The sequence below is a fragment of the Antedon bifida genome, chromosome 6, assembly GCF_963402885.1.
Source record: "Antedon bifida chromosome 6, ecAntBifi1.1, whole genome shotgun sequence".
In the NCBI taxonomy this organism is placed as follows: domain Eukaryota; kingdom Metazoa; phylum Echinodermata; class Crinoidea; order Comatulida; family Antedonidae; genus Antedon; species Antedon bifida.
The window spans coordinates 26809435-26834367 of record NC_136231.1 but is presented as its reverse complement, the minus strand read 5'-3'; the positions used below and the strand labels follow the sequence as shown (position 1 = coordinate 26834367).

Genomic DNA, 24933 nt, shown 5'->3' with positions numbered 1-24933 from the left:
TAGTGTAGTGTAATTGGACAGTGGAAGTCAAGCAATGTGCATCAAAAGGCCGAAAGAAAAATGCCACAGAAATTATATTAATATAATAATAAAAACAATTTGTATTTATTCTGCAATGTATAAACTGTATATTACATTTATCTTATAAAAACATATAAACTAATAAGAGCTTGGTAACAATCAAAGCACAATATTCAATAATAAACAAGATATAAAAATTCTACAGAATCTTTCTAATGCTGAAACCTCTGCTGTTCTCGAAAAAACTTTAAGTATGACCGACTCCTCACCCCACATTATACCCTTGCAGCTGTCTTCAATCCTTCATGAGAACCAGTGTAGATACCAGATTTATAAGCACCAAACATTTTTTTCCATTATTATGCACCAATTGTGTTCAATTGATTTTTAAAAAGAAACATCTTCTGAGGTGAATCATTACTAGCTTTAAATCTTTAAAATAAATTTGTAATCTCAAATGTTTTGTATAGTTTTATAATAAGTTATCTACGTCTCTATCATAATTATTTCCAAATTGAGAATTCTATCTATTTTCTAATTTATATAGTTCTGGATATCAAATAATAATAATCAATCAAATATGTATAATATAAACAGTGAATTACATTTCTATATGACTGAATATAATACCATGCTCATGCAACTCTCTCTCTAATTTAGACTATGAACACAACACCCTCTAATTATCATTAACTTTTGTACCAGTCCCCGGAAAATTCACTCATCATATATATAGTAATACCGTAATAATAAATAAGAAAAGCCTGTTTGGAAATATTCTTTCACTCTGCTGTTGTCTACCTATTGACAAGAAACAAAACTGCTGTATAAAATTATAATGTTAAAGCTACCATCAAGACTTATTGCACATTTTTCCGATCTCTTTGTGAATACTGGTTCCTACTAGGACATAATACAAGAACGAAACAAACATTGTCATTTGACCAATCAAAAGCGACGGAACACAATTAATGTTGGTTAGTAATGAGGTACCAAGCTAACGACTGCAATAGGATACAAATGTAGTTTTTGTAACATTCTATGAAAATGGTTGTAAAATCAAGGTACTTTAGAATGGAAGTCTTGTACTCAAAAAAATTAGTAAAATGAAAACAATTTTAAATGTTAAAAGTACTTTGACAGGCAAACCAACAATAAAACCATCAAACAACTTTTTTCATGGTAAATTAAAAATTAATACTGTATTAATTAAAATTATCTATCGTAACAAGTAAACCAAATTTTACAATATTTGATTGATTTTAATCTCAATCAATGTTGATCATGATCATGATCATTTCTTGGTTTACTTTTTAAAACAGATAATTATTAATTGGGGGACACATCCAAATTATTCTACTGCTGTTACTGCAGTACATTCTTGTACGATTCTTGACGTGATTGTTTTAGTTAGTTTCACCGTAGAAGCTTATGAGACAGTCACAATAAACAGCAATAAACAGAAAGAGTTTGCTAAATAATTGAGAGTATTAGAAGAATAATAGTAGAATAATTTTAACATGTCTCCAAGACTGTATAATGAAGTTAATGATGCTAGTAATTATCCCGACAAATGCCTCCTCTTTGTCTATATCCTCTTTGTGCACAGCGGCCATCTAAAAATAGGGTACAGAAAAAAAATTAAGTTGTCAGATAGTTAGAATAGTAAAGAAAACATTAAAAACATACATTAATTAATACACAAACAAAACATCACACAAACAAATTTGATCCTTTTCAAATTCTCCTGAAGCCTGTTCTCTACTACAGTATGCAAATTTGTTTACGCAAGTCAAAAGCTTATATGCATCAGTATTCAAGTTTCCATTTTCTAAATCTCTTGTCTGTGAATTCTCTTTTTAGTTCCTTGTGTTTTTTTCTATTAAGCAAAATTAGTACAGTAGTTTGTATAATTTTATCTTTTGAAAAACAAAAAATTGCACCAGCAATCAGAGCTCAAGAAATGAGTTACAACGTTTTTGTGAGCACTCATGCGATGCAAATTGCAGCTATTTGCTTTCTTATATGGAAAGGGTATAGCGCAATTTTTTTCTTTGCAAAAACATTGGATTTGTACAACGTCTAGTGGAAAACAGGCTTAACAAGTTTCGTACACAATTTTAGTGTGAAAGGTTAACATGCTTATGGATAAACAGTATTGACAGTATAGTTGTTTGTATGTCAGAATGAGGGGTGTGGGGGAAGGGAGCATGAGGTTAGTGGGACATCAAATGAACATTTTAAAACTCAACTGAAACAAACACAATAATGAAAGCAAAACAGTGTGCTGTATTAGCGTAATTTACACCATTATAAAAATGTAGGCATATTAGAATCACTAAAGGAGGTGTTGAGAACTAACATCTCATAATGATGTGAAATACAATTTATCTCTAACTTTGTTGGTGGTAGGAACCAACTTATCCTGGTTAACAACTAAGCTTGAACCACGGCCAACAGTAACGTTGATACATACGCAATTCAATTTTATAAACACTTTCAAGGATTGATTAGTTCTAATAAAAACATTTTTAAAACAGTGTAATCAATTTATCAACATTCATTTTTTTTCAATATGCATATCACAAATTAAAAAGTGTTGTTTTCATTGATTTTCAATTAAAATTATAAACTGATTTGTATTGCATAATTTAAAATGTAACGTAAAGAACAAAAATTGAAAATATGTCTAATCTAATTTTAAGTCCTCATTTTTATCCAATTACAAAACAAAAACTATGTATGTCTTCAGGGCCATTGTGAATAGTAATGATACCACTTCCAATAATCTTCATATTTCACATACGTACCATTCAAATACCTTGGTGGCCATCGTTCATCCCACCTATCATCATACTTATTTTGATGATGCCATGTTTGGTTCTCAAATGGGTCTCTGTTTCTGTAATCTTCGTAACTTTTTGTACCAATGCGACTATGATTTTGCAAATGCTCGTTGTTATTATTACACATGTAACTAGATGATTCTCTTCTAAAGCGCTTTACTACATTGTGTAAAGTATCAGCATCAGTTTTATCTGGACTGACATTTGAGCTTTTAGCAGGAGACTTTGAACAATCACCCGATAATCTGTGCTTTCGACATTCATTAATCTGATGTCTTAAGTCATTTTTGTTGATAGCACCATCGTCTTTGGAAGAATGTCGTCGCTTTCCATGTCCTCTTCTCCTTTTACCGAAATGTACTTCCTCATGAGGATGTTCAAAAAGATTTGGATTTACTCCTTGTAAGTCTTCGGGCAATCTTTTAAATGGGTTTTTGTCCATTCTATCTTTTTGGTTAGAATTATTTATAGAAAGGTCAGTATCCATGGCCAATGAATTGACCTCACTTCCAGCATCCAAGTAAGAAACTTCACCTTTGCACAAGTTCTGCATTGGATCATTTCTGGTTGTTATTATTGCAGGACAATGGTCAATGGTTTTTGATACATCTATCTGTATAGAAACATTTGAACATTTTGTTACGGTTGTTGGAATGTGAAAGCAAGCAGCATTGTCATTTTGGTGGTCTTCTTCCGTTATGATCTCCTTTTTAATAGCTACATCTTCACATTTATAATTAACTAAAGATTGTGTAGCTTGACATGGATCACTGTCATGCGATACAGTTGATAATAAGTTGTAATCAACTGAATCTTCATTCTCTTTTAATTCGTTAGTCTTCCTCCTCTCCTTCATATTCTGATCATTCTCTAACAAATTTGACATCTTGTTACTAGAAGAAGAATCTATTCCATTGCGCTCAAACAATTCAAACAGGAAATTTGCCGAGATTGTCCTTTCCTCTAAATTTACTATAATACGCAAGAGGTCGTCTTTATAAATAAACTTAGTTTGTAGGTAAGCATTTTGTGAATTATCTGTCTGTGTTGAGGCTTCAATTTGCTTTTTCTTTAGTTTGAGGTCATGACCTTGTAGCTTGTCTTGCTTTCTAACAACATCAGTCAATTTTGTTGATGGTTGCAAATGACCATTCATCTGTTTTGATGCGGACCCATTCTTTTTTTCAATATATGTCTGATGATTTTTATCCGATTTCTTTAATACTTCTGGATTCATTGTCGACATTGTCTGAAATGCGGTGTGTTTAATTACAGAAACTTGACCAGATTCAAGCTTTACACAACTTTTGTTTGACTGCAAATTAGATGATACATCTGATGTTTTGGATTCTTTTCTTTTCTCTGTACAATCAAAACTCGTTTTCTTTTCTGATACAATGGAAACATTGTTATTAGAAACTTTCAACGACCACTGTAGAACAAAAAAATCTGACACCTTCTGAGGGCGATAGAGCATCTTACGAGGGTCAGGAGGTTTTGTATAACTATCTGGTGTCTCCAGAGGTATTTCAAAATGATCTTCTTTAGTTAAAAATGTCTTTCCATGAAAATTATTCATTTTTTTTGTCTTTTTCACAGGTGACACATGTAATCGCTTATTCTCATCTTCATAAACATTATATTCAGCAATTGTGTCTTTAAAACATTTGTTAATACATCCAGCTGTATTAGAAACACTGTTTTGCAAAAATGTGTCAGCACGTTGAATTGGCACATTTGGTTCTGGACTACTAACATCCATGTCCATAACTTCCAGATTATCCTCTTGAATACTATAATCTAAAATAGATTGGGATGGAGAATAGGCACCATTTTTGTAAGAAACTGCTGGCCTCATCGCATTCTGGTTGGAATCAAATGACTGGTTATCCTCTTGAACACTATAATCTAAAATAGATTGGGATGGAGAATAGGCACCATTTTTGTAAGAAACTGCTGGCCTCATCGCATTCTGGTTGGAATCAAATGATTGGTTATCCTCTTGAACACTATAATCTAAAATAGATTCGGATGGAAAATAGGCACCATTTTGGTAAGAAACTGCTGGCCTCATTACATTCTGGTTGGAATCAAATGATTGGTTCAGCGGAACAGTTTTATCTTCTAAATCACTGATTTGATTAGGTGGACTTGCTGGCATAACCAAGGTAGGAATTGATTTAGAAAATGTGTTACAATTCTGATGATTTACTTCTGCAGATCCAGGTAAAACATCATGTGGAGATGCAGTCTCCAATTGGTTGTTGGAAGTATAATCAACATTTGAAGATACAGGACGTGCAATTCCTGAATGGTTGTATTCGAAAACATGCTGAATTTTGCTATTATTACTTGATCCATTTTGAATTATCAATCCATTAGTCGGGTTAAAACCATTAATTCCAGTCTGAACAACAGGTTCATTTTTTACTTCTGTTGGACTAGGTAACATCTTCTCTTTTACAGCTTGCTTTTTTGTATTTCGTAACAACTTTTCATTACATAATTTGGAATATTCAGCAGCAAGTCCAAAATCGGAATCTTTCTTTGGCTGTGCGTTAATAAACGATCTACCGATCTTTTTGTAATTTTTTCTCCAACGATCACGTTTTCTTCTAACGACTAGTTTTCCAGCATATGCCTTTTTCTTTCCTCTTTCATTTATATTTCTTTTCAGTTGACAATTTTCAGTTTCCTTGGAATCTGATTTGATCCGATTTGTGGAATTAGTTTCTTCTTCATCAGACAATGTTTGATTTGAGTTACAGTTTTCACAATGATACTCATCTAGAACAATAAATGACACCAATTTATTTGGTTGTTCAGTCACAGACTCCTCAGTCACAGACTCTCCGGTAACGGTCTCTCCAGTCACAGACTCTTCGATCACAGACTCCTTCTTAAGTATTGATGTACATTTCTCTTCTTTCAAAACAACTTTCTTTTTGCCTTTGGGTCCAGAGACCTTTCTCAATGGAAGTGTATTCACAGATTCCTTAAAACTATTTTCTTCTTTGAAAGTAACTTTCTTTTTACTTTTAGACTTGACAACTTTTGTTGGTGGAAGTGTATCCACTTCCATCAAACGTACTAATTTACTTTTTCCTTCTTCTGAAGCAACTTTCTTTTTGCTCCAAGGAAGTGCATCGTTGTGCATTCTTGTGCATGTGACTACTGCAATCGGGTAGCAATGCCTAGGATGCTTGCTGGGTAAAGCCTCATCGTCATACTCATAAATAAACATCTACAATATGGACAAATGAGAATAAAACTTTTTTTAAATTAGGAAGTTCAATGTTTTACTTTACAAAACAACATTAGGCTGATGATTGTGAAATTCAGTCAGACACACTCATGCAGCCATCATGCGTGCCAATGTGGAGATATTAGATGGTTTTTACACAAAGCCTAAAAGATCTTTTCAAGAGCCAATGTTATCATTACCTGGCTGGAATTTACCAACTTGCCAAAGTTTGCAGTCTTTGTTACATGGCTTACATGACATTCAAAGTTTGGTGTTGGATCGATATTACTGTTTAGGGTTGGTTTCACCAATTTTGCTCGTCCTCGCATTACCTGTCAATAAATAATCAGATTAGAAGATTAATTATAATTCAAAATATCTTCCATTTCGTCATTCATGCATTAACATCTGAAAGCTTGTTTGCATTAAAACAATTGTAAAAGTATCAAGTGAAAAATCTGCTTTAAAAAGGCACCAAATATTATCTTTTTTTTTACCATATTTAATGAGGGTTATCCATCCAGCAATTGCTGATCATTAGGGACCCTCAGAGGTTCACAATACAAACATATACACAAGATGCTCTACATAAACAAAGTCTTATTACAAGTCTTTGGGAGTGGAGTTGTAATTTGGCCCTTAGAAAAAATCCTGACATGTGACGGGACTTGAACCCAGGACCCTTGGAGTGGCAGCCAAGCATCATAACCACCAAGCCACAACTCCACTATCTATTGTCTACATGCAAGCACTGAAGCTTTAAATTTGCAATGGGTTACCAAAGTATGTCATGTTAATTCACTGTGCACAAGCAGAGAAATTTCCCGACAGTTTTATGGTGGACACAATGAAACACATTGATTAACCCGGCCTAGGTACGTCGACAAATCTAAAGCTCCCCAATACTAGACTCTTAGTTCCGCAGTCCCTGCCAGGCAAATTGTTGGCAACTATACCATCACCATTTCCCATTTTGTACAATCCCTGCCCAGAGGTGTATTAGCAATTATGGTATTAAGGTAATCACTCATTTTTTCGCTGCCACCTTTACTAAGTGGAAATTAGGCTTTACAGTAAAACATTACCTTGTACACAATTAGGTAGGCTTTCAAAATATTTTTGGTAGCCCATTTCAGAGGTATGTCTGAATACAGCCACACATGAACACCATCAGTTCGTTTGCCTAAGGTCATAGAGGTTAACATCTCATGACCACTGAAGACTCCATTTTTACATGCATCATTTGCCTTCTCTTCACTGTCAACAATTGCAAATGCAAATCGTTCACCAACATCACTACTCTTTAGTATTGATCTTAATTCCTGCCGTTTGTCTTGATATGATTTCTCAAAATCCTGGTTAATAACTTGATCAACAGATGAGATAGTCCAGTTATCTTCAAACACATAACTTGATTCGAAATATGCATCTTTTATAGACTGCAATATTTCTTGATAAGTGCGAGTTCCTGGTTGAATTATATTCTTGCAGCCTAAAAAATAAAGGAGTGATTAATCATGGGGATAGCAGGGGTAGCCATTATACTGAACCACATTACTGTAACTCTTTTATTCAGGCTGCTATGTCTCTGCTGACAATAAGCCATTGTTGAGCATGCTAACAAACCTTGGCTGACGAAATGCTTTTATCCTTACTTTTCATGACAAATCTTTACATGTCATGATCAGTCATGTTACTGTTATCTTGATGCAACATGAAATACATCTTACCTTCATTAGGTAATTTTGGAATCAAGTAGACCTTTTTTGGTTGTGACATGGTGACCTCAAAATTCCTGTAAAAACAATTAAATAGCATGTAATCTAATGCAACTACACACAAATCTAGAAACAATGGATGATGAAAATAACCAAAACAATGATCATCATAAATTCAAGCCAAACCAACTAATTCTACAAATACACAGTATATCACAGTAGGCATATTGGTTTTGTTAAAGCCTTGAATATACAACCACAGTATCAAGCATGGTCACGCTAGTAGTGAATCACGTAAGTAAGCTGATACTGCATTGGGGAACATAAACTGGTACTGTATTCTGAAAATCTTAATTTTTCTTTTCATTTAGCTTGCCGACAGACACAAAAGAAAAGGAATCAAAATCTAAAATAGTTGATCTACCCCGGGACCAAATGGAATTAGATTATAGACAAGACGGTAACCACATCTAATCTAGATTATCACTTATATGGCCATACTGCGTTGAAACACTGGTTCTCGTCAGATCACTAAAGTTAAGCTACATTGGCCCAGTTGTGTTCTTGGATGGGAGACCATCCGGCAATATAGTATCAGATGATGTACAGTATAGACCAGAGAATGATGGAGCAATAGCCTACCATGTGATAGGTTCAAGTCAATTTGTACACCATACTGATTGTATCCTTTAGGCAAGATGCTTTACACTCATTGCCTCTTTTTCCCCGTTCAGATGGGACATAAAGCTGTTGGTCCCTAAATATAAAGAGCATGGTACATAGTGTTCGCAAAGAGTACTTTTCGTGTGCTGATCTGGGTTAGCGTTGCACCTCTGGCTGATGTGTGTCTCTAGAGGGCCTACTGTAATCCAAATTTTCACCGAAAAACCTAGCCGTGTCTGGAGTTACTCCGGTGTTCCCCAATGGAGGATGAGTATTATCAAACCAAAAAACATATAACAACGTAAATCGAAAGGTATCTGTTTTTATAATCCTTGTTACAGTATTTGGTATCTGGTGTAGTAAGCTTTAGAATACTGATGGCAACATGGACAAAAAAAAGAGTGCTTCTTGTACTGTAGGAAGTTCAGTCAAGTAAAACGGAGCACAATTCTTCCAACCTCATGCATCTAGGCCTAGTCAGGTGTGGTATTGGCCAAAAATGATGATATCCATTTCTGTTTACATTGAATAGATTGCTAATGCTTGAACCATGGATATGCAAAAAGAGGAATGTTCTTACAGCTGATATAATGCTCTGAGAAAACCAGTGAGGCTGGCTGTAATGTGGAGCTTTCGATTTGTGACAGTAAGTAATGATGTTAATTTATCGGGTACACCCCCCAAAAAGGTCCACTTTTTTAGGCCTCTTGGCTTGACTTTTACAATTTTCGCAACCTTGACAGCAACCCAGCCTATGCCTCTGTTCATCATTGATTCCTTAACATAGTTTTGGTGGATTTCAGATGACATAGGTCCTAGCAAACACCTGACCAGCTGTGATGGCAGGTAAATTTGTCTCCAGGGCATGTACCATGCATTTATAACCCCTCTATCTTGATGCTTTTTGACCTCCACTATAATTCTTTAAGATTGAACTGATGCTTGTTTTGTACTGTAAATTACCTCCATTATGAAGACTGAACTAATTCTAGACACTTTCACTTTACAAGAATGAATTGATACTGTGATGTGTTAAGACTGAACTGATGCTTGTCACTTCTATTGTGATACGTTAAGATTTCCCTCATGATATCTTAGGACTTAACTGATGTTTGACATTTCCCTCATGATACATTAAGACTGAACTAATGCTGAATACCACAACCATGATGCATGGCCTGATGCTCAACATCGCCATTGTGATGTTTAAAGGCTAAACTGATGCTTGACATTTCCCTAAAACTGAACTAATGCTTGACACTCGCCTTGTGGTATGTTAGGGCTTAACTGATGTTCAACATTTCCTTCATGATACAAAGACTGAATGAATGCTTGACACCACCACCATGATGCATGGACTGATGCTCAACATCGCCATTGTGATGTTTAAAGGCTGAACTGATGCTTGACATTTCCCTCATGATACGTAAGATTGAACAAATTCTTGTTCCCTCGTGGTATGTTATGCCTGTTTTCCTGTTGACATTATCATCGTTGATCGTTAAAAGTTCAACGACGATCGTTTAAAAACGATCAAGTTGAAAGGATAACGATAGCACGATCATTTGATTTCTAGCGTTGAACGTTAGAGTTGAAACTCCTGTCTTCTTACTATCTCTATACTGATGGTTCTTCGTTCTCAGTAGGATAGCATTTTGGAGTAGGCTGAAGACTTAGACCTACCTAATACCATGCCTACTTTCCTCATTTCATCATTTTATAGTCACTTTCGCTAGGCCTAGCCCTAGCTTTGACTGTGCCGCGATGCAACAAAAATAAATGTAGTCAGCAGGATTTTTCCATCAATTATGTGATGTACTGTATCGCCAAGATGATTGGTCAGTTCTTGCGTTTCAAAGTTGCGATATCGCTAGAATAAAACTGGATTCCACTCTCGCTATTGTCAATGATCATTAATTATTACACAGTTTCCTTTAAATCGGCGAAGTTTTGTGTCGTCGTTAGTACCTTTTCCTTTAAATCGTTAAAACTTCGCAGATTATTGTTAACGATAGCGTCGACTATCATCGACAGGAAAACAGCGTTTAGGACTGAACTGATTCCCTCATGATACATTAAGACTGAACTAATTCTGGACACCACCACCATGATGCATGGACTGATGTTTAAAGACTGAACTACAGTAATGCTTGATACGCCACCATGATTCTTGACACTTCCCTCATACTTTAAGACTGAACTAATTCTTGATACCACCACTGTGATGCAATAATACTGAGCTAAAGCTTCATACACCACCATGATGTGTGGACTGATGCACAACATCGTCATTGTAATGTTTAAAGACTGAACTGATGCTCAACTGACACCTGCACTGTGATGTGATAAGGCTGAACTCATGTTGACACTTCCACTGTGATAAGTTAAGACTGAACTCATGCTTGACATCACCAACTTGATGCATTCCGAAGTTATGCTCAGCACTGCCATTGTGATTTGTTAAGACCACTTCTATGTCTATGTGTTAAGACTAAACTGATGCTTGACCCTCCCAATCTGACATGATAAGACTGCACTAACTCTTGAAACCACCACTGGAATAAAGTAAGGCTGAACTGATGCTTGACACTGATCACTATGATGCTTTTGAGAGAATTTTTCTTGTTTTTCCTTATTCTCAAGAGTACAATTTTCATGCTAAAACCAATCCTACACCTTTCAACCTGATCACTTTTTTACAGAAGTCTTTGACAGCTCAGTGGCTTGAACAGAGGTTGTTCTCTTTTCTTGCGAAAACCGGACCACTTTATTTCTCGTGGCTACATCACTGCTTAGTGGACGCTTTAAGACTTAACCGATGCTCAAGTTGTGACTGTCATGGTTAAAACTGAAAACCAAGTTTTAATCACGGTAATGTATTTTGAACTGCACAATCATTTCGGCTGGTTTACCTTCAATCGACTTGAATAAATCATCGGAGCCAAAATGGGATATTAACTCTCTGTATATGAATCCAGTACCCTTAGTTGAGCAGTAGCCTTCAACTATGAAGTTTGCTCCTTAAAATTGAAGAAGATGAAGAAGTAAAAAAAACCTCCATTTCCAGGAAATTTCCTTCTATTTTATAGCCATGTAATACTGTAGCATGTTTTAATATGGGTCTTTTCTTTCACCTCTTGCTTCTAAATAACCATTTAAATCAGTGGGTGGTCGTCGATGGAAATCAGTGGTATTACCCAAAATGCAATGGGCTCTGGCGGTCAATTCAAACGTTACTGCAGTGTAGTTGACTGCTGTTAATCAAAACCATTATTTTGTGTTACACAGCACTAATTGCTTAAACCATGGAGAAATAAGTTAACTTATTTCTCCATGCTTAAACACAGAATCGATTGTGTTTTTTTAACCATTATTTTCAGACTTCCATTTAACCGGTTACTGAAAATTGTGGCTGCCAAGAAATTTGGTTAATTTATTCACACGGTTGATAACCAGTTATTTTTTTGGCAGCAAAAACACCGAGGACCTATGAGTATGAAAAGCCCCTGACTGAATTCTTGAATAAAATAGTTGACCTGCTACTAAATAATGCAGTATGAATTTAACCTTGTTGAAAAACTAATTAAAATTCATTGGACATGCGACTCTGCAGCTCGAATAATTGTATGAAGGAAGGCCTCTCTATAATGTAGTATGTAGTTAATGTGAGTGTGTGAACCTCGTGAATTGTAACGAACACAGTGACTGGCTGCATTCCTGTGGTTTTCTGAAAACGTATTGTAAACTACTTCATTTACTCGATCTAGAAACTTCTATTCTTCTTATCGTCGTCCATTGTTTCTGCTTGCAGACATGTCACATCATAACGGTGCCTCCTTTTGTGTGAATGTTATTTGTGTTAAATATTTCCGCGGCAAAAAGTGGGCTAAATAAGAAGATTGAATGATCCTTACTTTTAAAAATCAAACATCATCATTGTGTTCAGATTATTATAAGATACACTGTCACACATTAATGAAGGATTAATTAGGCGAATTGTTCCTCGTGTACGTAGGCCTATGCCTTGCCTCTCGTCTTCAAAACACCCCTGTTTTCTCAGGAACAAGACACAAGAAGTCACCTCCCTCTCTCTCTCCCCGTCGTCCGCGCACACAACAGAAATCAGGCGCGGCGTGGTGATGAAATACTGTATGTACAAAACAAGGGTTTTTCCCCAACAGAGGGCGCTAAGTCAATATTGTTATTTGGAGATGCCTATTACTGTATTTAATTTGGAATTGATTTCTTTCTTGATCATCGAAGAATAATAAATCATAAAAAACAATTTAAATCAACATTATCTAATAATCTAATGCCAGATGCAGAAGAACCTGCGTAATGTAATCAATTTTTGTTTTGTCCCTAAATATAAATAAAGTAAATCTTTAAATAGACGTTTTAGTTTTAATGAAGTTATTGCCCAAATAAAAAAAATAATGACTTCGATATAATTATTACAATTATATTGATTGATTTTAGTATTAATCATATTCAATTAAATTGTATGTACAGTATATTATTGATGTGTAAATATTTTTTCCGCGCTGCGCCTTTAGGAAGTTAACTTATGTTTAAGAAGCAGATGCCGGGGAAGCATTGAGAAACTGTATCACGCGGCTAAAATGGTTGAGAAAAATGGGTATTTGGAAACTCGGACTAAGCATGCGCAAACCCCAAAGCACTTCTGGGAGAAGAGAAGCTATAATAATAATATTATGATTTGATTTGAATTTATTCGGAAGTACACAAATATACATTACAATTGGTAAACAAGAACAATTAAAACATACGGTAGTCTTCCATGGATAACCCATAAAGCCGGTAAATATCATTCCAGCTTATTTCCATTGGGGTCCATTATATACATACATACAAACAATAAAATATTAAACCAGTAAAACAATAAAACATAGCATATAAAAGCATACTGTATAAAATTGATTATTAAAATAATATTTCAAGTCATTCTTTAAAGTCTTACAGTAAGTTAAAAAACATCTGTCATTTATTCATTCATGAGACGTTGCTAAATATTCCTTTACTTTAAATTTAAAATCTGTCTTGCTAAAAATGGTTTTTAAAATGTGTGGTAATAGGTCCCATTGTTGTGCTGCTGTGTAGAAGAATGTGTCTTTGATATATGTGTCTGATTTAGACAGGATAGATATTATGTATTGAAGCTACACCTTTACAACGGTGACACACGTTCATGCACGATGCGTTCTTAAAATATATACAACAAACAAATAGAAAATAATAATTAACCCACCGAAACTATCGCCGTCGTAGTCGGTATAATGAGATATACAACCAAATTAATTACAAAAATTAAGTAGTAATAACTATAAATTGACAATAGTAAAACTGAGAAACTGAAAATAATATTTTAAAAAACAACAGTAAATAAGTAATAACTGAAAATATCAAATGAAAAGATTTAGTTATACACATATACCGCAACAAGACAAAACAATCTGCGAGTTGGATTTATAAGATCATTTCGTATTATTAGATATGTTTTACAATTTTTTTTCAAAACACATTGAATTTCTATTGCTGAGAGGAAGAGTGTACCACTTCCTAGAACGTATAACATTTATATATTCATTATTGTTATGTTGCTAAGTGCAGAATATTTCCCATATATCTAACTCATTATGGTAAATTAAATCTTAAATATTTAGTTGTTCATTTCTTACACATTGCAATGCATCACAATCACAACTACTGGAAATAATCCCTTTTCAAACTGACAACCTTGAGTCGCCGCCGCCGCGCCCAAGTAAATAAGTTTTTGCATGCCGGTCAAATAATACCGTATTATTCCCGTAACCTTCAAACATTGACCATTCCCATGACCTCATTACCTCAAGGTTCGATAACCGGTAGCTGGGCCTACTTCTCATTTCCGCAATATAATAACAATAGAGAATAACAAAAGCAAGACAATGAGACAGTTGTTCATAAATCATGCTGAGTGAGGACCCGTGGTTCATACGTAGGCTAAATAGGCCTACATTGTTAAAAAAAAAAAGCTGTAAAATCATTGAAATTAAATTATTAGGACTATATTTTATAAATAGTATTAATAAAATGTAATTGGTAATACATTTATGATATAAAACAATTGAAATTTAAGAAAATTATAAAACTAGGGCTCCATGCATGAAATACTAATGATCAAGAGTTCCAGCTTGATCGGAGCAATTTTGAAAAGTTACCTGACCTTTGACATCGCATGACCTTTGATGGCGATCAGATTCATACTCACCCTATCATTTTGAGATTTGACCTTGCTGACCTATTAACTCGTTTTTCTTATACCGAGTGGCACCCACCAAGTTTGAAAACTATACCTAAATTTCAGATTCATCGGAGCAGCATGGAGTAAAGATCGGAGCAATTTAGAAATTTTACCCTGACCTTTGACATCGCATGACCTTGGTTGGCGCCTTCCTCGATATTGGATTCATATTCTATCCCTGAGACAACCAACAACCAAAGAGATTACAAGTTATTTCCCCTTGTGTCGCAATTGCAGACAGTTTTCAGGTCTTGTACCTCTTTGTTAATGCAAATTTGCTGAGTCATCAGTAATTAAGCCAAGCTCATTGGTCATCGGTGACGAGTGTGCGCATGTGCAGTCTTTCTTTTTAGTCAAAATCAGTGATTCGTGAAAGTTTGACCAAGGAACAACGAAATTAATTTCAATTATCAATCATTTTATTAAAAAAAACATCAAGTAATATTATTAGAAACACAGTTTATTTTTGTTATCGATGGTGAGAGTAACAATTCAAAGTATAGAAAATGATGTTATACTGTATTTAACAAGATAAGAGTAATATTATTCTTAATTCAATACCAATTTGCTGCTATGATATAATTATCAACGAGTACACTTTTAGAATTTTTGGTTATTAATAAAGAGAACTACTTATTCATTATAACTGAAGAAAATGTTAGTGTGACCTTGGGTGGCCTCCTAAGTTCGTAGCAGGATTTTATTGAAAATGATAACAAGAGCAACATGACTAATGGTCATTTAATCTTTTATTAATCCGAGCTTCTTATACGCCGTTTTAAAATTTAAAAACAGCTGTATGTACCAAATAAGAGAGCCATTAACAATGTCTACATACATGTGTTTGTCATAATGTAAGATTTGGTAAAATTGCTATACTGTACATGTCATTTTTACACACATTTGATTGCTAGGATAATATGGAAAATGGAAAATTGTATACATTATTTAACCGGAATTTATAATATAAAATTGCTTTACAAAAAACTGCTTCTGATCACTAATACATCTTAGATACATTGTTACAAATGAATATTTGTTTATACATAATTTTAATAATTAATATTAAAATAAATTACGTTTTCTGTTTAAAAATTAAACCATTAAATGATGTTAATCTTAATTATCAAACAATTATTAAATTAATACCTAACTGCATAACACTTTTTAAATTTACAAAGGTTTAGTTCGAATTCAAAATGAAAGATGATTTAAAATACAACGATGGGTAGTCTTCAGTATTAAATGTATTATGGTTATGATTTTGTTAGAAATACAGTAAAATAAATGAAAATAAATAATTAGTCCTGAAGCTGAATGCTTATGACATTCTTATACTTATTTAGTTGTTCTCATCAACTGTTTGCATGTTGATGATCTGAGGAGCATTGACATGATACAAATGATTTTAAAAAATTTGAAAACCAAACTAACAAATGTTTCTACTAATTAGTGAATGAAAGCCAAAGGGAACAAATTAAAATGCAAAACTTAAAATACCGATACCAACCAACAGTACACTAGCATGATCTTTAGGTATCGTTTGCAATAAATGTGTAAAACAACCAGAAAGCACAAAATAAATAATAATTATAAATCATTAACAATTATTATGGTTATAATAAATAGCTTGCGAGTATTCATCATTTCTTCGTCTTTGTCTCACTCATTCAAGTAGATTATTCCACCAATAACTTCTTCTGGAGTCTGTTACCCTTTCTCTCGGACTGTCGTCTGCTGCCCGATAAATGTTTCTATTATTCACAACATATTCTGGATACATAGGCCTAACGTTTGATTTGTTAGCACTTGACCGTCTTCCATGTGGCGAGCGATAGGCAATATACGGAGTACTATCAGTCATAGTGTCATATCTTTCTGAATTTCTTCTAGGTGGCTCATCTCTGCACCTCTTGACCGGAGGAGAGTTTGATATACAAGTCGTACTTCTTGTGCGTTTTCGATTTATGCTATATTTTGAAAACGTCTCCATAATCAACCTGCTTTTTTCAAAATCAGACTCGTTATGGCCACTATTTATGTTAGAAGAATGAGTAGTGCAATTGTATTTACTTAATTTTCGGCAACCTACTATCTTGATATCATTTGAATGTTTGTCTCCATTATTAAGTAGTAAACGACGAGCAACACTGGAAGTATTATTTGACTTCTGAATAATGTTATCTGACATGGTGTTATCTGCTCTATCGGTTTCATTAGAACTAATTGTCTGCTTAGTATGATTAGTACCTTTATGATCTTTTGATACAAAGGTTTTCTTTAAATTTTCATCAGCATGTTCTTCTAAAATAGCAGTACTATTCTTCAGCTTAACTCTCTTGGCAGGGGTTGTAATTAAATCTTGTGAACTACATTTGTCAGGGTTGCTAGTTGTTATTTTCAAAGATGAAGGGTCTCCATTGTCCAGATCAATTTCTTGAAGTCCTGAAAGGTTCACTGCACATTTTCCAGTTGTTTTTGCCAAAGATGAAGTAAGGAGAGAGGGTTCTTTATCATTAACTCCATTTTCCAGATCAATTTCTTTAGGTCTTAAAAGGTTCACTGCATATTTCCCAGTTGTTTTTGCCAAAGATGAAGGAAGGAGAGAGGGTTCTTTATCATTAACTCCATTGTCCAGATCAACTTCTTTAAGTACTGAAAGGTTCACTGCACATTTTCTAGTTGTTATTTCCAAAGATGAAGGAAGAATAGAGGGTTCTTTATCATTAACTCCATTGTCCAGATCAACTTCTTTAGGTCCTGACAGGTTCACTGCACATTTTCTAGTTGTTATTGCCAAGGGTGAAGGAAGGAGAGAGGGTTCTTTATCATTAACTCTATTGTCCAGATCAATTTCTTGAAGTCTTGGAAGGTTCACTGCACATTTCATTCGCAAAGCCCTGTTTACCATCTCAGTTTTCAATGTGTCTTCGATATAGGTCACATCTTTTGGAGGTTTTTCTGCCACTTCTATAGTTCTTGATTTGTCAGATTCAATGTAGACGCTTAGTTTTGAAAGACATACCACAGCTTTGGTTTGCAAATATTTGTCTTCCATTTCCATACTTTCAGTTTCCGGATTTTCATAAAAATCGGATTCATTCTCTCTAACATTTGAAAAACATGCCACATCAATGTCAGACATATTGGCTTCAATAGTTGAAAGAACATCCATATTTTGGGTTTGCAGAGGAACTTCTGCCATCTTTAATTTGATCATACCCTCGGTATCTAATTGGTCTTCAATACCAGAGTCACTGGCTGCAACATTTGAAAGAACATCTACATTTTTGGTTTGTAAAGGAACTTCTGGCATCTTTAATTTGATCATGGCCTCAGACTCTAAATGATCGATATCAGTGTCACTGACTGCAACATTTGAAAGAACAGCCATATTTTTGGTTTGTAAAGGAACTTCTGCCATCTTAAATTTAATCACGGCCTCAGACTCTAAATGGTCTTCAATGTCAGACTTGTTAGCTGCAAAAGTTGAAAGAACATCTATATTTTTGGTTTGTAAAGGAACTCCTGCCAACTTCAATTTGATCGTGGCCTCAGACTCTAAATGGTCTTCAATACCAGAGTCACTGGCTGCAACATTTGAAAGAACATCCATATTTTTGGTTTGTAAAGGAACTTCTGTCATCTTTAATTTGATCATGTCCTCGGATTCTAAATGGTCTTCAATATCAGATTTGGCTGCAACATTTGAAAGAACATCCATATTTTGGGTTTGTGAAGGAACTTCTGCCATCTTGATCATTGCCTCAGATTCTAAATTGTCTTCAATATCATACTCATTGGCTGCAACAGTTAAAAGAACATGGTCTTCAATATCAGACACATTGGCTGCAACAGTTGAAAGAACATAGTCTTCAATATCAGACTCATTAGCTGCAACATTTGAAAGAACAGCCATATTTTTGGTTTGCAACGGAACTTTTGCCATCTTCAATTTGATCGTAGCTTCGGTTTCTAAATGGTCTTCAATATCAGACTCATTGGCTAAAACATTTGAAAGAACATCCATATTTTTGGTTTGTAGAGGAACTTCTGCCATCTTCAATTTAATCACGGCCTCAGTTTCTAAATGATCTTCAATGTCAGACTCGTTGGCTGCAAAATTTGAAAGAACATCTATATTTTTGATTTGTAAAGGAACTTCTGTCATCTTCAATTTGATCATGTTCTCGGATTCTAAATGGTCTTCAATATCAGATTTGTTGGTTTCAACTGAAAGACCATCTACATGTTTGGTTTGATAAGGCTTTTCTGCCATCTTCATACTCATGGCCTCAGTTCCTGAATGGTCTTCAATACTATTCTCATTAGCTGCAACAGTTGAAAGAATATGGTTTTCATTATCAGACTCATTGGCTCCAACATTTGAAAGAACATCCATATTTTGGGTTTGTGAAGGAACTTCTGCCATCTTCAATTTGATCATTGCCTCAGATTCTAAATTGTCTTCAATATCATACTCATTGGCTGCAACAGTTGAAAGAACATAGTCTTCAATATCAGACTCATTGGCTAAAACATTTGAAAGAACATTCATATTTTTGGTTTGTAGAGGAACTTCTGCCATCTTCAATTTAATCACGGCCTCAGTTTCTAAATGATCTTCAATGTCAGACTCGTTGGCTGCAAAATTTGAAAGAACATCTATATTTTTGATTTGTAAAGGAACTTCTGCCATCTTCAATTTGATCATGGCCTCAGACTCAAAATAATGGTCTTCAATGTCAGACTCGTTGGCTGCAACATTTAAAAGAACATCCCTATTTTGGTTTCTAAAGTCTTCAATATTATACTCATTGGCTGCAACAGTTGAAAGAACATGGTTTTCAATATTAGACTCAGTGGCTGCAACATTTGAAAGAACAGCCATATTTTTGGTTTGCAATGGAACTTCTGCAATCTTCAATTTTATTGTGGCCTCGGTTTCTAAATGGTCTTCAATATCAGACTCATTGGCTGCAACATTGGAAAGAACATTCATATTTTTGGTTTGTAAAGGAACTTCTGTCATCTTTAATTTGATCATACCCTCGGCTTCTAATTGGTCTTCAACATCAGAGTCACTGGCTGCAACATTTGAAAAAACATCCATATTTTTGGTTTGTAAAGGAACTTCTGCCATCTTAGTTTCCATGGCCCCAGTATCTAAATGGTCTTCAATGTCAGAATCATTTGCTTTAACAATTGTAGGACACTCTATGGGTTGTAAAGGTTTTTCACTAATCTCCATTTTCAAAGCATCACTTTCATTGACATCTGACTCAATGATAATGGTCTGATTGTTCTTCATACCACAATCAGAACAAACATTATAAATATTCAAAGTGATATTCTGTTTACATTCAATTCTTCCACTTGATAAATTTTGAATTATATTTACAATCTTATCTTCAGAGATGAAAGCATGCCGATGAGGATCATTGCAGGTGGGTTTGGGTTCACTTGATACCTTCAGATTTCTTTTATCTATATTTGTACCAGAACAGGCTTGATCCCCAATGTTACCTGATACTGCTCCTAAATCTGTACCTTCATCTGAGTTGTCTTCTCTCTTCTGTCTGTTTTGGACTATTGTATTCTTGCTTTTATCAACATTTAGCCCTACCCTGGATGTTTCAGCCCTCAAATTTCTATTTTCAACTAAATTTTCAACCAAAACAATCATATCTTCAGGCATTTTTTCAAATCTATAAAGCAGTAACAAACCATTTATCATATGTCTAAATTCTTTCTGATCAATGTCCTCATTCAGCAACTGAATCTTTTTACCAAAATTGCCACGATGCAAAGATAAGTAGTAAAGAAGCACACGAGCATCTAAGATGCCGAAGTTAAAATAGTTCAATCCTTTATCTCGATAACTCACTGCCATCACTTCAATCCACTTCAGAACTCTGATGCAATTGCAAAGTAATTTTTTAGTCATAGTCTCAATTCCCCAGCCATATTTTTTCAGCCATTTTCGTGTAAAGCGAATTAGCACAAATGATTTCTTTATCATTGGAGACAAGCTTTGATTATCACCTGATGTAATGACAGTGATGTCTGATGAACTGGTGGATAATGGTATTATCGATTGTGATTCCGGCAAGCAATCCTTCAGTGTATCCAAATTATGTGTATCAAGTAAATGTTCAAGAGAATCATCGTTTAAGACATAATCTTGATTTCTAATTTCTTGTTTTTTTGTTTCAACTGATTTGATAGATTTAGTCTTCTTTGGCAAGCAATCACTATTTGATGGAGTAGTCAATGTACTCCTCTTTGACAAGAAATCACTTCTATCAGCCTTTTCTTTTAATCTCATCTTTGAGTTATCTTTCTTATTCTCAGTAGATAAATGATGTTTGTTGAGGCATGTAGAGGTGTTGTGTTCCAAGTACATATTACATGCTTCATTGCTTTCATCTGTACTATTCTTTGAAAGCAAACTATTTCCTTTAACTGAATTCATATCTTCTTCATTTGCTACACTTAATTTCTGCTTTTTTGCTTTAGATAATTGTTTACTTTCATTATTATTGGCATCTTTAATAGTTTGGTTTGTTTTTGCTTTGATTTTAAATCTGTCACAACTGGATGAAGGGTTTGTCTGTAATTTGTTTTTCTTCCTCCAAGATTCTACAGCCATCTTATTTTTTGCTAATTTCTCTTTTAATCTAAACACTATTGCGTCCTGCTCTGATTGAAAAATGCCTATTTTATGTGATTTATCTTCACAAGGTTTACTCAATTTTGTGTTATCAGTAATCACTTCATCATTCGTATATCTGGACATCAGAACATCTGAGGACCGATGCATAGACTCTTGTTCAATATCTGAAATGCATGGCAATATTTGGTGCTTCTGCGAATGTATTTCTTTGGAGAAAGTAACAACTGCATAAGGATAACAATGTCTGGGACGCTTAACCGGCAGGCATTCCTCATCGTATTCGTAGATAAAAATCTAAGGATAGAAAAAAAATAAATAAAATGCGAATTATTAATGCAGAATAATATTCTTAAAATATTACATTTAATAATACAGTAATAAACGAATGCTTTCTGTACTCACCTGTGTGGTATTAATTAACTGGCCAAGTGATGCTGTAGCTTTTGGAAATTCGCGGCTTACATGGCATTCATAGTTAGGCGTGGGTTCAACATCACTATCAATACTTGGAGAAATGAGTTTTGCTCTGCCACGTATCACCTAAAGCAATTAGAAATTTGGATGTTGATCAATCAGGTTAAAAATGGAGAGGTTAAGTCAGCACTTTGCAATGTTGAAGCAAACAGTTTTATTTTCTATGTGCTAGTACTGTATGTGTTATTGTTAACAATTTCCCAGGTTGTTGTAACTCATTGATGTTATAGTATTATATGTAATGTTTACACAATGGGTAACAAGAAATAATGTAAAACAAAATGGACTACACTGGGTCTACTAAAAATGAAAAAACATAAAAAAAACTTTAGACAGGTATTTACTACAAACTGCTTATTACACCAATAATGTAGCCTACTGTACAAGTAAAATTCTTATATTTACCTTGTATACAATAAGGTGTAATGTTCTAGTGATTTTGGAAACTGATCGTAGAACAACATCAGCATTCTGCCACAAATGAACACCACATGTTTGTTTTCCCAAGGTCGCATAAGTCAATTTTTCATGGCCGCTATTAATTCCATCCTGACACACTTCTTTAACTTTTTCTTCGCGGTCGACAATTGCAAATGCAAACCGTTCGCCCACATCAATGCAGTTTAGATCAGATCTCACTTCTTGTCTTTTCTGTTGGAAAGTTTTCTCAAACTTCTTATTCACAACTTCTTCAATAGAGTTGATATGGCAATCTTCTTCGAATTTGTAATTTGAATCCAAAAATGAACTTTGAATTGTCTGTAGAGTTTCTTTATAGTTCCTGGAAGTTGGTGGAACATCAGATCTGCAACCTGAAAAATCAATACCTTAAAATTAGTGTTTAGAAGAGTCCTAAATTTGTACAGCCTCCTTAAGAAAAAACATAAGCAAATTTAATTTTTACCCCTCTGCCATTCTTTAAAACTGTAATAACAAGATCTTCCAACACACTCCACAAATATCTTTGTTTTAAAGCACATAACAGAACTATTATCGATTGTATGGCATTGTTTTGTTACTCATTGTATTTAAATTGCCATTTGCTAAAGATTTTAGTGACAGCATTCTTCACACCACCTTCTCCAACTAAATCTTGATTTTTTATTTCACCATAGAGAACCGTCTGACTTTAATTTAATCAAATTTCACACCAACATTAAAATTTATTCCATTCCTAATCTGCTCTATTAATTAACACAGCAATTGCTTTACCTAGTGATCTTTTAACCTTTGGAATAGAAAATGTCATAGGTGGTCCAGCCATGGCGATTTTTCCATTCTGTGTGTAAAATAAATTAAAACTTGTTAGCACGTTCCACAATCATTACTGTTACATAGAAAGTGTTGATATTGATTACATTTATTCAAAAGAAAAATCCCAAAATAGAAAACATAGTATTTTAATGAAATGTTATATTTAGTAAGTTTTACTTACAAGTTATGAGTCCTAAAAAACTAATAAACATGTGGCACACTCAAGCGAAATCAGATATAAGTTGCATAGATAGATTTGTAGCCAAAAACAATAAAAGATTGAAAAATCACTTCTTTTTTTTACGAAAAATTATAGTTGAAACAAGTACTTATTTACACATTATACCTTAATGTTTTTCTATTTTTAGACAAATAAATGCAGGAATTTTAACATTTTGTGTCGTCTGTTGTATTGAAAAGGTTCCAATGGGTTGTTTTTAATAAAAATTGAGCATAATAATAGAACAATAGTTAGTGAACAAAGGTGCAAAGTTTCATTGAAATACAACAATTAGTATACCCCTTTAGCAAGGCGCAAACTTAAAAACCCCCTGTTTTTTTTTGTTTTTACATGTCATTTGTCTGTTAAAAAGCATTTTTCTCAAAACACTGATTGTAATGTAACAACCAAAACTTTAGACTGTGACATCTCTGGAAGTAAATAGTATCAAGATATTTTTTTCAGTATATTAAATCTTGGATTATGTAGTTTTAGTATTTGTGAACATCTTAATTTTGAAAATTCCAACTTATGTCTGATTTGCTTGAGTGTGCCACAAGTCCTTGCTGATTATGATTGAAGTAATTAATATAATTAATAATTAATGTATTGGCACTGCACTTTTTTTTTATCAGTGGCACATACCCTTTAACTTGAGAAGGTGCATGCATCCAAGCATGGAGAATAAGTTATTTATTTATTTCTTTATTTAAGTTACTTATTTCTTCATGGTCCAGGGAAACCTATGAAAGCCCATTAATGCCATTTTAAGTATATGTTTATCGAACGTAATCCGTTCTAACGAATTAGTAATTCGTTTGAACGGATTAATAATCTGTTTAAACGAATTAGTAATCCGTTCAAACGAATTGCAACATATACATTTAAAGTATATGTTGTAATTCGTTTGAACGGATTACTAATCCGTTCAAACGAATTACTAATTTGTTTAAACAGATTAATAATCTGTTCAATCGAATTAGAAATCCGTTCAAACGGATTAGTAATTTGTTTAAACGGATTACTAATTTGTTCAAACGAATTACTATTTCGTTTAAACGAATTACTAATTTGTTCAAACAGATTAGTAATCCGTTTAAACAAATTAAATTAAACAAATTACTAATTTGTTTAAATGGATTAATAATTCGTTTGAACGAATTAGTAATTCGTTTGAACAAATTAGTAATCTGTTTAAACAATTTACTAATCCGTTTGAACGGATTACAAAACAGATTATTAATCTGTAATTAGTAATTCGTTTGAACGGATTAGTAATCCGTTCAAACAAATTACAACATATACTTTAAATGGCACTTGTTGTATATGTTGCAATTCGTTTGAACGGATTACTAATTCGTTTGAACAGATTATTAATCCGTTCAAACGAATTACTAATTTGTTAGAACGGATTACGTTCGAAAAACATATACTTAAAATGGCATTAATGGGCTTTCGTAGAAACCAAAAAAAAAGAGAGAAAATACAACAATGCAATGGGAATACATCCTAC

The 24933-nt window shown here is 33.9% G+C and overlaps 3 protein-coding genes across 4 annotated transcripts; all 3 read right to left on the bottom strand.

Annotated features, from left to right (window-relative positions):
• Positions 1-78: 78 nt before the first annotated feature.
• Positions 79-12573, bottom strand: LOC144844127 (uncharacterized). 2 transcript variants are annotated; one of them, XM_078700867.1, is made up of 6 exons: positions 12407-12573; positions 7842-7906; positions 7197-7603; positions 6312-6443; positions 2832-6111; positions 79-1637 (listed from the first exon to the last, which is right to left on the bottom strand). In XM_078700867.1, exons 2-6 carry the CDS (start codon positions 7888-7890, stop codon positions 1576-1578), a joined length of 3930 nt encoding a protein of 1309 aa, XP_078556993.1. In that variant the 5' UTR covers positions 7891-7906; positions 12407-12573; the 3' UTR covers positions 79-1575. The 2 variants fall into 2 exon arrangements, with proteins under 2 accessions (XP_078556993.1, XP_078556991.1); XM_078700865.1 differs by lacking the exons at positions 79-1637; positions 12407-12573 and adding an exon at positions 11405-11693 and having other exon boundaries at positions 2718-6111.
• Positions 12574-15255: 2682 nt separating this feature from the next.
• On the bottom strand, positions 15256-19521 carry LOC144844402 (uncharacterized). Its single transcript, XM_078701297.1, has 2 exons — positions 17895-19521; positions 15256-17759 (listed from the first exon to the last, which is right to left on the bottom strand). Exons 1-2 carry the CDS (start codon positions 19508-19510, stop codon positions 16463-16465), a joined length of 2913 nt encoding a protein of 970 aa, XP_078557423.1. The 5' UTR covers positions 19511-19521; the 3' UTR covers positions 15256-16462.
• A 20-nt stretch (positions 19522-19541) lies between these two features.
• LOC144845757 (uncharacterized) lies at positions 19542-23217 on the bottom strand. The gene is made up of 6 exons (XM_078703187.1): positions 23159-23217; positions 22352-22758; positions 21875-22012; positions 20011-21766; positions 19611-19971; positions 19542-19554 (listed from the first exon to the last, which is right to left on the bottom strand). The coding sequence occupies exons 1-6, from the start codon at positions 23208-23210 to the stop codon at positions 19542-19544; spliced, it is 2727 nt and encodes a 908-aa protein (XP_078559313.1). The 5' UTR covers positions 23211-23217.
• Between the last annotated feature and the right edge of the window lie 1716 nt (positions 23218-24933).

Excerpts from the sequence above, each read along its gene's own strand:
- LOC144844127 (XM_078700867.1), bottom strand. The coding sequence starts at position 7,890 with ATGTCACAACCAAAAAAGGTCTACTTGATTCCAAAATTACCTAATGAA. Across the intron at positions 6,444-7,196 it reads CCTACCTAATTGTGTACAAG|GTAATGCGAGGACGAGCAAA; the intron begins GTAATGTTTTAC and ends ATTTATTGACAG. Across the intron at positions 6,112-6,311 it reads AGTTGGTAAATTCCAGCCAG|ATGTTTATTTATGAGTATGA; the intron begins GTAATGATAACA and ends TCCATATTGTAG.
- LOC144844402 (XM_078701297.1), bottom strand. The coding sequence starts at position 19,510 with ATGATCAAATTGAAGATGGCAGAAGTTCCTTTACAAATCAAAAATATA. Across the intron at positions 17,760-17,894 it reads TCAAATGTTAGAGAGAATGA|AGAAAAACCTCCAAAAGATG; the intron begins ATCCGATTTTTA and ends TATAGAAGTGGC.
- LOC144845757 (XM_078703187.1), bottom strand. The coding sequence starts at position 23,210 with ATGGCTGGACCACCTATGACATTTTCTATTCCAAAGGTTAAAAGATCA. Across the intron at positions 22,013-22,351 it reads TACACCTTATTGTATACAAG|GTGATACGTGGCAGAGCAAA; the intron begins GTAAATATAAGA and ends TAATTGCTTTAG. Across the intron at positions 21,767-21,874 it reads AGTTAATTAATACCACACAG|ATTTTTATCTACGAATACGA; the intron begins GTGAGTACAGAA and ends TTCTATCCTTAG.